Source organism: Antechinus flavipes, chromosome 3 (assembly GCF_016432865.1).
Source record: "Antechinus flavipes isolate AdamAnt ecotype Samford, QLD, Australia chromosome 3, AdamAnt_v2, whole genome shotgun sequence".
NCBI lineage: Eukaryota > Metazoa > Chordata > Mammalia > Dasyuromorphia > Dasyuridae > Antechinus > Antechinus flavipes.
In genome coordinates this window covers 565695555-565707853 of record NC_067400.1, presented here as the reverse complement: position 1 = coordinate 565707853, position 12299 = coordinate 565695555, and the positions used below count along the sequence as shown (strand labels likewise).

Here is a 12299-nt window from a genome sequence, read left to right as displayed (position 1 = left end):
TGTGTTTTCAACTTAGCCTTAAAGCATCAAGGGACAGAAAGTTCATTCCAAATCAGAAGATCTAACTGTGTTATGACTACTTTACAGCACCCTATGAGATAACCTAATTCCTTCTGGGGTATCACAAATTCATCCAGCTCACCTCAACCTGAATAAAGACCAACAATGGGTTGGGTACCACAGAGACGGGCCCTACAATGATGTCAGGGCTACTTTCTTTGAAAGCCAATGTTCCACACAGACCCAGGGGCCCACGTCCCCACTCACCGTTCCACAGATTTGCCACACACAGTGTCCCATTTGTCTCTGACTTCCCCTAGGCAGTTGTCAAGTTTCTGAGCATCATCGGGAAGCAAGGTCTTTTCTTTCAGGGCTCGGCCCGTCCGAATAGTAGTATCGTAGACAGGCTGTTTGCCACCAAGTGTTTTCTGAAATTCCTGTGGTTCCAAACAGAAAAGGAAATGCCTATTTTAGATCAGACCTATTTCTAGTTTAGAAAAACTAAGAGAGGCATGGATGGTTTTGTGGCCACATGAACGAATGAAGCATGAAGTTGACAATGCCTTTTGCCTACTGTAGTAACAAAGCTTTTCAAAGCTGCTCACAGCAGTGAGGGAAACATGGTCCAAAGGATGTCACCGAAAAGTCACAATAGCAAGGTCAATGAAGACAGCTCAGAAAGGCAGAATGCTCAGGGCAAACATGGGTTCTCTGTGCTGAAGTTAATAATGTATCTTTCCTGAGAGCTATCAGGAAACTTCAGACCTGCAGCACTGGCTGTTAGTCACAAACACTCCATTGGGAGATTTTGCTGAACTATCCCTCAGGAGTGAATGGGAGGAAGGGAAGTTGTTTGGGGACTGGTTAGGAAACATTTGTTGTGCCAAGGCAAAATGTACTCCTCAAAGAAAGTCTTAAAATCTGTTACCCCATAGGCTTTTGTTGTTTAGTAGAGTAGCACAAGATGTCTATCTAAGACTAACTCACATATGCTGTGATATTTTCCTCAAAATCACAGAATCTAAGAATCTTGGAATTAAGAGGCCTCAGGAGCCTTTTCTCCTAATGCATGGCTAAACACATGCCTGACAGAGTCATACCAATGCTGCTTAGGATCTTCTGAGTCAGCCCATTCTACTTTGGGCCAGGTCTGGACTCAAATCAAGCCTCAAGTACTAGCTGGGTGACCTCAGGCAAGTTTGTTCATTTCAATTTGTCTCTATTTGCTCATCTGTAAATGGGGACAGTATTGGCATCCACCTCCCAAGGGCTGTGGCTGTATTTGTAGAATGCCTCACAAACTGCAAGTGCTCTCTAAAGCTGATGACTATCCCCACCACCATCACTCTGGCTCACTTGGTGTCAGGAAGTTGTGACCATTTTGTCTCCCTGACTTCCTTTTGGTACCAGCAGCTCCAACTGTTCCACAATCTGCCCTGTAAGTCTGGCCCCCTCCCTTAAACCTTCTCTTCACCAGACCTTCTACTTGATCCTGGAAGAGTTTTCCCCCTCCTGAGGCTTTTCCTCTGCACACTTTCAGCTGGCCCACATCTCTTCTAAACCGTGGCACCCTGATCTAAATCTTAGACTCCACATGTTCTGGAGAAGAGATTTCCACTTATATTTTGGCTGCCATGCTACATGCTGTCTTGCTAGGCCTTCCCCACTATGGGTTTTCCCAAAACCAAGTGTAGGACTTTACAATGGTCCTACTGGATTCTACTTGACTATACTTGGGCTACTGCTGCTGTGCTAACAATCCTGCCTTGCTTTAGGTCCCTGACAAACCCATTAAGTGCACACCCACTCCTGCTTCTCTCTAAGTCACTACAAAGCATGTTGAACACAACATGGCCATGGACAGATCCTGGGGTCTTCCATCAGAAAAGACCTTCCATATTAATAGACCTAGTAATCCTCACTTGGATTCCAGTCACTTCATAAGTTCAAAAGTAAATGAAAACATAGACCGCACATGATTCAGACAGCATGAGAGACTGTCACCCACTTGGCTGAAACTGGGGAACATCTCCCTGATGTCACAGCGAGGAGCCCTCTCATCCATGACACGACATCTGGCAGACTGATGTGTAGCAGAAGCTGTTCTTGCTGAAGTCATGTTGAATTGCACTTAAGGCAGCTAAGAAATTTAAAGGATTTCTGAGAACTGTAGGATTCCCAAAAAGGAAAGAGCCTAAGAAGCTGGCTATTCCAATGTCCTCATGGACAGAAGACTCCTTTCTAGCTTTCTCACTAAGAGTTTATCAGAATTCCACATGCAGACCTTAAATGAGGGAGGACATTCTCTTCTGAGTCCATGCCACTGATGGACAATTTTCATTGTTAGGAGGTGTTTCTTTACCTTAGCTTGTGAATCTGCCCTCTGTGAGCCAATCACTCCTTTTCCATAACCTCCAGGTGCTTGAAAACAGCCAGCAACTTTTTCCCTTTTTTCCATCTTGTGGTTCTATTTTCTTCTAGGCCTACAACAGACCTTAGTATGTCTTTTTTTTTTTTTTTTTGCCAAGACAATTGGGATGAAGTGACTTGCCCAGGGTCACACAGCCAGGAAGTGTTAAGTGTCTGAGGTCAGATTTGAACTCAGGTCCTCTTGATTTCAGGGTTGGTGCTCTAAACACTGTGCTACCTAGCTGCTCCCCTTATTATGTCTTAAGCCCTTAACTGGCCGGTTGGCCTCCTCTGGAGAGACTTCAGTTCTCTTTAAAGTGTGGCCCCAGAACTGATGAAGTAAAGCAGGGATGACATACATGGGAGAACTACTCCCTCAATTCATTAGAAACACTATCCTTCGTACAATGAAATCTGAAAATCTCCTAACCTTTTTATGGCTACTCCATAATCGTGCTGGCTTTCAGTACACTAAAATCTTTTTCATATGAAACAGGCTGAGACTAGACATTGATTCTGTGATAAAGTAGAAAGGAAGAGGACACATGTCTGATTGGAGCAGCTTAAATCAAAAGAGTGTCCTAGATTTTGCAAAGTAAATCAAATTTCTTTCCTTATTTTTATTTAAATATTTTAAAGTTCTACCATACCATAACTATACCATAACTACTTCCCAATCTACCTTCAATCAACAATGAATCTTTCCTTGTAACAAAGAAAATAGTTAGGAAAAACCAACATACAAACAAATGTGTGTCTGACACTAAAAGTCTGACAATGCACTTTTAGTGTCCATGTCCATAACAAGATTAGGGATATATTGAGGAACTCAGATCAGCTACTAAGAAAGTTGGAATTTGTCTCCTTTTAGTGCTGCTTTTTTAATTCATCAGCTATTTTTTCCCCCTTAAAAAATATTATTTCTTTCCTAGCCATAACATCTACAGGTTTTGTATTGGGGATCAAGCTGTGATCAATTACTGACTTACCTTGTGCCTGGACAGCTGAAGCTTAATTTTGTCTGGATCATTGGATATTTCCAACTCTGAGTCCAGGTGATTCTCTGCATCTTCTAGCCAGTCAATCAGTTTTTTCCAAGCTTCATGGAACTGGAATCACATAAGAACATTGGAGTGCTAGAGTGAGAGGTTTGAACCTAAGAGAGTGGTATAACATTTCTCAACAAAAGTTTCTTACCTGTTTAGCTCGTTTTCTAGCATCATCCAAAGATCGACCCCTCTCAACAGACCGTTGGACCACCTTTTCCCACCGAGACTGAACACTGACTAATAGGTTCTTGATCAGGACAACATCCTGCTTTTGACTGAGAAACTTCAATTGATTTCCAGTCTGATCCAGCTCAATGATGTGGTCCCGGTGAGCATTTACTTCATTGGCAAAAACCTAAAAAAGAACATTGCTGCTTTTGCAATCTCAAAAGGCAAAGAGTGTTGGACTTGTAGTCAGAAGACCAAGACCAAGTAAATGTGCTACAAATTCTACTCTACTAAGTCTTTATGGATTATAAAATACCAAATAATTATGCACTGTTACTGTATCAGTTATATATATATACATACATACATACATATACTGTAACAGACTAACCAGTAACAAATAGAACTATGATCTCATAAGCCTCTTTCATCCACACTTTTACAAAGGAAGATAATTGGTACCTTGTGCTCATCAATTTGTGAGAGAATGGTATTTAAGATAAGGCTGGGTGGAGGTGCAATGTTCAAATTCTGCTCTGCTAGTGTTAGCCAGTTGATAAACTCCTGCAGGGAATTCTGGAATTCTGTTGCCAGGTTGAGCACTTCTTCCAGCTTTGACTGAATTTTAATGACACACAGAAAATACTAAGTTTAGAGACTATGGATTCAAATAAAAACTTCATTGTATACCAGATGAAATGACCACTAAAAAGGGAACCTCATTAAGACAAACACTGAACATGACTTGTTTGTCAAGAAGGGGGTATTTCAATGCATGGTTGAAAATGGAACAAAAGACTAAGTAGTGCATTCAGTTAGTATCTAGGGAAAGAAATTGTTCAATAAATGGAAAGGAATGGATGTTCTAGAAGTAACAGCTGTGGGATCTTATGAACTGGCTTGGGTAAAACTTTCTTTCAGGTTTATTCTTCACACAAATATAGTTCACTAATCTGTTAAAATCGATGTTAGAATTTCCTATTTTGGGAAAGCATGCAACAACAACAAAAAGCAATCAATATAATAAAAGCAGCCAGGAAGTTGTTAGTAGTTCTAGGTAAAAATTTGACAATAGACATGAATATTCCTAGTCCTTGAAATTCAAGGTCCTGTTATTTGGGACATAAAGACTTGAAACACAAATGAAAAAGAAATCTACCTAATTGGGACAAGGTACACTCTAATTTCCACAGAGTTTGGTAAGGATAGATCCTTAAATAAGCTTTAAGTACTCATTTGTGGGCTTCTTCCTTCACAATCTTTAGCTATCTCTTCTACTTTCTGTCTATCTGCCACATCTCATCTTCAGGCAACATTGTGGTAACAGGAAAAGAGTACAACTAATTTTAGTACTTATTCGGAAAAAGGAATCACAATTGGTTGGCTCCTAATCATCTCTCCTTTCTTTTGCTCTTCTGAAAAGAAATCCCTTGGCTAGTCTCAATTATGCAACTAAGAACATAACTCCTAATTTTTGAAAATGTCTCTGGAAATTGTCCATAGATTATGAATAAAACAGACTGTATGGAATTTCAATAATCATGATTTATAAAAGCCATAGGCCTTCCCTTCAAGTTAAGAGATAAAAATTGGTGATTAAAAATAGTCATAAAAAAAAAGTCATAAAGCAAAGCAAAATTGGCTAGTGATTCCATGAAATGAATGAATGAATCCATCCAACTTTGTGTCTAAAAAGCTTTGTTCCTTTATGCCCCATGCTAGTATTGTAGATACAAGAAGACAAAAAGGAAGGACATTCCCTGACTTCAAAGAGGGCATATGAAGGATATGAAGGATGAGATAAGTCTTCATACAAAACTTGAGAAAGAAGAGAACCTAAACATCTAAGGGAATTATGACTAAATCAGTGAGCTGATTGAGATCGGCGTAGGTTGTAACAAATGCAGCCTGAGATCTTTATGAGTATGAAGCTCACTACATTAGTACCTTTCTCTCTTCCATCTTGCTGCTGACCACGTGCCATTTTTGTTCTAAGAGTGTAACACTCTGCTCTGTTTTTGAACCCGAACCAGAGTCATCCCGACTCAGAAGTATCAGTCTCCCCTTGTCCAGCAGCTGGTTATATGTCTCTTCCTGGGCTTTCAGCTGGTCATAGAGTTCCTACATGCAATTTAAAGAGATGGCAAAAATATCCATAAGGCACATTTCAATAGGATTTCATTTCAATGAAACTCATATACACTCCTTAATGCACAGGTGCATGCCAAAATAAACTTCCAGGAAAGAGACTGATTTCTAGGTTTGTCTCTTGCATCAGGAGTTCAACTTCAGGGCCATAGATGGCCCTATTAAGAACCTCTTGCTCCTCTGAACTTAGCAGAGATAAAGAAAAAAATATATTTTAGAACCACATATGAAGAGTGGAGAGAAAAACCCTAGAGACAGCTTATGTCACTATCAATATAGGATCTGTCCCTTCAATTTTACAATGATTTAAGAGACTTTTCTTGAAAAACCACTATAATTAAAATTTCTCAAAACTCATATTAAATAGTCCCCTAAGGCAGTACCTCTCCATTTTATTGTTACAGAGGCAGACAGAGTACAGTACTGTGCTACTGAAAAATATAAGAATATAAGCAGATCACTGACATTTTTTATCTGCCAAACTTCTTCAATAAACTGGATAAGTGCTCATTTGCAATTCTGAATTAAATTAACAGCAGGAAAAAAAAAAACCACACACATATCAAAGAGCAGCTCTAAATTTACACACAGGTTTCTGGCTCTAGAAGGGAGTTTTGTGCTCTAATACATAGGCTCTCACCATGTGAGCATCGAGTTGCTCTCGTGCTGTCTCAGGAAGTCCTCCTGTGGGTTTGGATGAAGAAAGCTGGTTTTCCATTTTAGTCAGTCCCAAGAGAAAATCTTCAATTTCACTGTGGAAACCCTGGGCCTATTTGAGAAAAAAACAGATTATGAATTGAGAATATTAGCAATTATTACTTTGGGTATAAATTTTAATTTTCTAAATTACTGTATATAGACTCCAACTTCAGGAAAAAGTGATTCTGACAATTATATAAAGTCATCCCATGACTTCGCTAGGATCTACCATGTACCATGAATTGATTAAAATACTTCCTCCTTTACAGCACAAAGTATTACACAACAGCTAGGACAGGGGTTTTATAACAACATATTTCAATACTTTATGGATTCAGATACATCAAATCAACTTAGATCTCTATCCAAACAATTATATTAAGTAAAGTCTGATACCACAGAGCAGCTCTAGTAAATCACAAATTGCTCCTTTCATGGGAAAATAGGACAATCTGATGTGTTAGATTTCTAGTTAAAGGATAAAGGTTTTAAATGTTGGTTCTGTTTGCTAATATCTGTGTCAGGTGATCTGTCAGATAAGTGAGTGTCTATGGCCTTAGCTTACTTCATCACCTGGAAGGCAGCATGGTGCAATGGATAGAGATATGATCTCAAGTCAGAAATCCTGGGTTCCAGGCCTACCACACATATACTTCCCTGGGGGCTCTCAGTGCCTACAAACCAACTCTCAAAGTTTACACACTGCAGAACAGGCACCCTTCCTTACAAGCAGAGAGGATTTTCTTCCTTAAGAGTTCCCTAAAGCAATGATATTACAGATTCACTCCAACCAAAATACCACAAAAGATATGAGTGTGTTCATGATAACACAGAACTATGACTTTAAAAATACTATTTTGTTAATTGATTATGGGAGTAAGTATTTTTTGTTAATGATTGGTTTTAAAAGGGTAATTTAAAAAATTTTAAATGCAAAAATCAATGAATAAAAATACATGACTATATTGTTACCCTAATAGTACATGTATTTCTACTATTTGGAACTATTAAGCTTTTCTGATTCAGAAGCGCCATCACTTTTAATAAAATGATGTAATTTAATAGGGATATATATAAAATCTCACCTTTGGCAAGGGGGTGGGGTGGAGAGAAGGAAGGTTGTTTTAAAGAACTTATTTGACAAATTTAAGGTGCAGTAGGGCATGGAGGCTGCAGCCGTGGCAGCAGCTGCCATTTGAAAAGCCTTAGGACAAGTATTCATGTGAAAGAGCATGCAGTGTCTGGGTTGAAGGAGGTAAGAATGCTTCTGTTAGTGCTGCTTTCTGCCCATATCACACCACCTTTCAGTGGAACATTGTGTTCTGTTCTGGATGTTGTATTTTTTTGGGAAAGAAAGCTGAAGAATATCCCCAGGAAGAATGAGAAAGGGCCTTAAAATCAGCCATATGGGAATCAGAGAAAATAGAAGTTCTCTTAAAGGGGAAATCACAACTATCTTCAAGTATCTGAAAAGTTGTTGCAAAGAAAAAGGAGATTTATTCTTCTTAAGCCTAAAAGGCAGAAATAGGGAGGTTTTAAGGGAGCAAAATTAAACTTGATGTAAGGAAAAAAATTGCTAACAGTTCATATTAACCAAATAGGATGTGCTACCCTGGAAGGTGGTAGGAAACACCTCCCTGGAAGTCCTTCAAACAAAGGCTGGACTCCATGGTCTCTGAGGGCCTTTCCAAGGTTGAGCTTTGGTGATTGTGAGTATATAGAAGTGCAAATGCTGCTCAAAGAGGCATGCCATCCCTGGAGAATACAGCCTACCTGCCGGAGTGTCGACTGCAGTTGCTGCTCTCTTTCTTCTGTCTTCTGCAGCACTGATTCCCAGCACTGGTTCATTGTTTCTAGTCGGTTCTTTAAGCTGCTTGCATCATCATCACCAGCACTGGATTCAAGAAGCTCATTACCAGCTTTGTTGACTGTTTCGACTGTGGCTTGGTGAGCCAACACATCATTTTTTAGAACCTAAAGAATGTTGAACTGTTAATTTCTCTTACAGATTTAATCAATTTAAGCCTATTCCCAAAGAGTGCTTTGGTTTCAAGCCAAAAGGTTGAGAGAGAAAGAAAGAAAATCAATGACTTACATGATGTTTTGCAAGCTCCACCTCAATGACCTTGGGGTCTCCATTGATTGGCCTCTGTGCATCTAATAGCTCTTCTGTATGAATCAGCCAGCTCATTAGCTCCTCTAATGCATGCTGGAACTGACCAAGAGCTAACAGAGCCCCCTCGAGCTTGTGCTAGTTGGGTAAAGGAAGGCAAATTAGGAAAGTGAAAACTCAAAAGAGTAGGGGAGATGTGCTTCCTGTAATGTCTACCATACCTGCCTATGGGCGATTTTCTCACCCAGGTTCTCCCAGAGGTGTTTTAGTTCTGTCAGTGGTTCTCGAATAATGTCTCTGTCAGTTTCATCAGTAGCTTTTTTTAACATCAGCTCACCCTGGTGATTTAGCTTTTCCATCTCAATTTGCTGTTGGTAAACTTCCATTTTAAACTCCTACCAAATGCAAAACCCTTAATATTAGTGTGGCAGGATGTCTAGGCACCTTTCAGAGATCACTTTTGCCCACATACACACAATTAGTCCTCCCATCCATGCTCACGGAACAAACCTTCATCTCATGGAGCTGATCTTTTACAGTGTTGAGGTCAGTGCCGACAGGAGGCATATTGCAGAGTTTAATCACAGTGTTATCTAGCCAGTCAAACATGGTCTAAAATTAAACACAATTAGAAAAATTAGATTATGGAAACCTAAGGAAAAGCGAGTGGCCCCTATGCAGGTAAATAGAGACAAATCCAAATCCTCTTGTCATCATCATTCTTAAAGTAAAAAAAAAAAAAAAATAGTAGCCTTTATTCCCAGCAATAGAGGCTTAGAAAGTGAGCAGGTGAACCCTCTATCTAAAATTTAAAGAACTATATCTTGGGTCTGGTTAATTTAGATAAAAATTGGGAATTATAATGCAGAAGTTAATACTGAATACTTGTCACTTGAGAGGCAATTAACAGAAAGCTGATAGCTGGAGACAGGTCCAATAAAACTCAGTACAGAACAGTGAGCTCCTAGACTCTTGCAGTAATAAGGCTGCTCCTCAAAGCAGCCTGCTTTCTACTGATCTCGCTGGTCCTCTGGTGTAGTCCTTGGGTAAGGTTAGTTAAACAACCCAAGCACAACCATATGAGAGTCAAAAGAACTGCACATTGGCCTCTCTGTTGCCTTAGAGTAAGCACTTGATCTCTCTGGTGTGATCCTCTGATCTGTACCATGAGGGGCTGGAGCAGATGATCTCAGAGGTTCTCTGTCCCCCCCCTAAAGGCTTCCAAGTCTAAATGCAGAGATCAGTGGAGATGTCAGGAAACATCTCCCACACCATGTAGACCTCATGATTTCCAGACCAAAGCTACATCAGGGGAAATCATGGATGCTGACAGTGGGTTCTGAGTTGGCTGCTTGGTAAAGATGTCCCCAGCACTTTGCTCAGTCTACCCCAGGCCTCTGACCTGTAAGGTATCTTGATACTGCACTGCAGCCTGCATTGCTTCCTCCAGTTTTTCCAGTCGCTCTCTCCAGGTTTTGTTTAAGTTCTCCCAGGCATTGTTCAGCTTTAAGGAAAAAATAAAAACCAATTAGTGCCCAAAATAACAAAATCTGCCATGCATCCTTTCTAGACTAAGGGTGGAAGCTCCATCTTCTACAGGACTCCAGCCAATTGGTTTTCATACCTCATCGATACTCTTCTTCACCTCTGGCTTCTCTGTTTCTCCACAGGCAAAAATTAAGTCTGCTCCAAGGATCCGGATAAACTCAAGTTCTTCATGCAGACCATCTGTCTCCTCTTTAATAGTCTGTGTGCAAAGAGATGAGTTAAAACAGAATGTATTTAGAGTTTCAGAGTTGTGTTCATCCTATTCACATCCTTCAGAACGGAGAAGGCTCAGCAGAACTGCCATGGACATTCTACAGATTTTTCTTATGTATTTTGTTACTTAAGGACTGAGGTTCTCCAGGTCTTTAAAAAAAAATTTATATAGGACAGAAAGGAAAGTCTGCGCTAAATTTTCAGGAGGCCCCTTTTCTTCCTCCAGCATCTGATGAGCACCTAAGGCTGGTAACAAAGTATTCTACAAGGATACAAAAGTAGAAGACAGCTCCTATCTTCAAAGAACTTAAAGACATTATACAGACGATAGAAATGGCAATGGAGTCACCCTGTTTGCCTTTTGAGGAATATATTTGGAAGACTTAATTTAGTTTGTTGGAAATATCCACTGCATCAGAATAAAAGCAACTGGTTTTTAAAAAAGAAATGGCACTGAGCTTGAAGTTATAAGAGCTAGGTTCGAGTTCCAGTTCTACCACATAACTAAATGATCCCCATACATGGTCTTTTTTCTCTGAGCCTCAGTTTCTTTATTTGCAAAATGGGGCTACTGCTACCTCTTGGACTACCTACCGCTCAGAATTACTGTTGAGAATTAAACGAGAGAATATGTGCAAAAATTGCCAGAAATGTGAGCTCCTATTATTACTAATTTATACCATTTGGAGAGATCTAGCAACGCCTCCCTGGACCCATGGTAAAAAGCCTAAGTCAAAGCAAAAGCTGTCATATAACTGCTCCAAGGCTCGGGGGCATAAGAGATGGGAAAGGATTCTGGAGAAAGCAGAGAGGGTAGAGGAATAAGTTACATGTGGGAAAAAGGAAAAAAACTAAAGGATCTGCTTTGACCTCAGAAAGAGGTTATCCAAAACCTGTTTTAGACAAAACTGAGCTAAAACTGAGCTAGTGGGATGGGAAATTCTGGAAAGATAAGGTTAAATGGGCATTAAGTTTGGCCAAATTCTAAATATGAAAATTGAATGAGGGAATATCCAGAGTACAAAGATCTACTACTAAAGAGGATTTTTTTTCAGGAGAAAATAAAACAAAGCATAACATCCTCAACACTTTCAAGTTCTGTCTTGTGATCATGTCAAGTGATCATAGGCAAATTATACAACTTAAACTGATTCTTAGTTTCTTCCTCTGTAAAATGGGATAACAATATCTATCATAGTTGGTTCAAAAGGCTATTGTACGATCAAATACTATGATTTTCTGTACTCACCTCGGCAGCCTCCACCTGCTGTTTGATGATTGAGGGGTCGATTCCTGGGCTTTCCAGATCATGAACAATATCCTGGGTATCTTTCATAGTGGTCAGGAGGGCTGCCATGTCATACCAGAACTTTTCTGCCAACTCAAGGACATCAAGGAACTTGATTTCCCGCTCTTCAGCTCGGGCTTTGATATCTTCCCAGAAAAATACCATCTGATCCAGTTTGTCCTGGATTTCTGATATAGGAAAAAAGGATAATGAATAAAGACACTCTGTAGGCAGTTGCTTTGTTTCATTAGGAATTCCATTCAAGAATAATCTAAGAGCAATGGAACCATGCCCAAAGAGTTATCAAACTGCATACAATTTGATCCAGCAGTGTCTCTACTGGGCCTGTATCTGAAAGATCATAAAAAAGGGAAAATGACCCACATGTGCAAAATGTTTGTAGCAGCCCTTTTTGTAGTGGCAAGAAACTGGAAACTGAGTGGATGCCCATTAGATGGAGAATGTCTAAATAAATTATGGTATATGAAATGTAATGGAATATATGTGAATGTAATGAAACATTATTGTTCTGTAAGAAATGATGAGGAGGCTGATTTCAGAAAAGCTTGGAAAAACTTACATGAACTGATGCTGAGTGAAGTGAGGAGAACTAGGAAAACACTATACACAGTAAATGCAAATTTGTGTGATGACCAAGTGATAT

The 12299-nt window shown here is 39.7% G+C and overlaps 1 protein-coding gene across 2 annotated transcripts in view; it reads right to left on the bottom strand.

Annotated features, from left to right (window-relative positions):
• The window catches only part of MACF1 (microtubule actin crosslinking factor 1), a 401373-nt gene that overhangs the window by 31086 nt on the left and 357988 nt on the right, over positions 1 to 12299 (bottom strand). For both annotated transcript variants that reach the window (XM_051987753.1, XM_051987752.1), the window contains 13 exons: positions 11597 to 11823; positions 10211 to 10333; positions 9989 to 10090; positions 9097 to 9198; positions 8808 to 8981; positions 8569 to 8724; positions 8247 to 8447; positions 6415 to 6543; positions 5574 to 5747; positions 4089 to 4244; positions 3607 to 3813; positions 3399 to 3518; positions 268 to 437 (listed from right to left, as the gene is read on the bottom strand). In XM_051987753.1, coding sequence (XP_051843713.1) covers positions 268 to 437; positions 3399 to 3518; positions 3607 to 3813; positions 4089 to 4244; positions 5574 to 5747; positions 6415 to 6543; positions 8247 to 8447; positions 8569 to 8724; positions 8808 to 8981; positions 9097 to 9198; positions 9989 to 10090; positions 10211 to 10333; positions 11597 to 11823 — 2041 coding nt within the window. The remainder of the gene's footprint in view (positions 1 to 267; positions 438 to 3398; positions 3519 to 3606; positions 3814 to 4088; positions 4245 to 5573; positions 5748 to 6414; positions 6544 to 8246; positions 8448 to 8568; positions 8725 to 8807; positions 8982 to 9096; positions 9199 to 9988; positions 10091 to 10210; positions 10334 to 11596; positions 11824 to 12299) is intronic.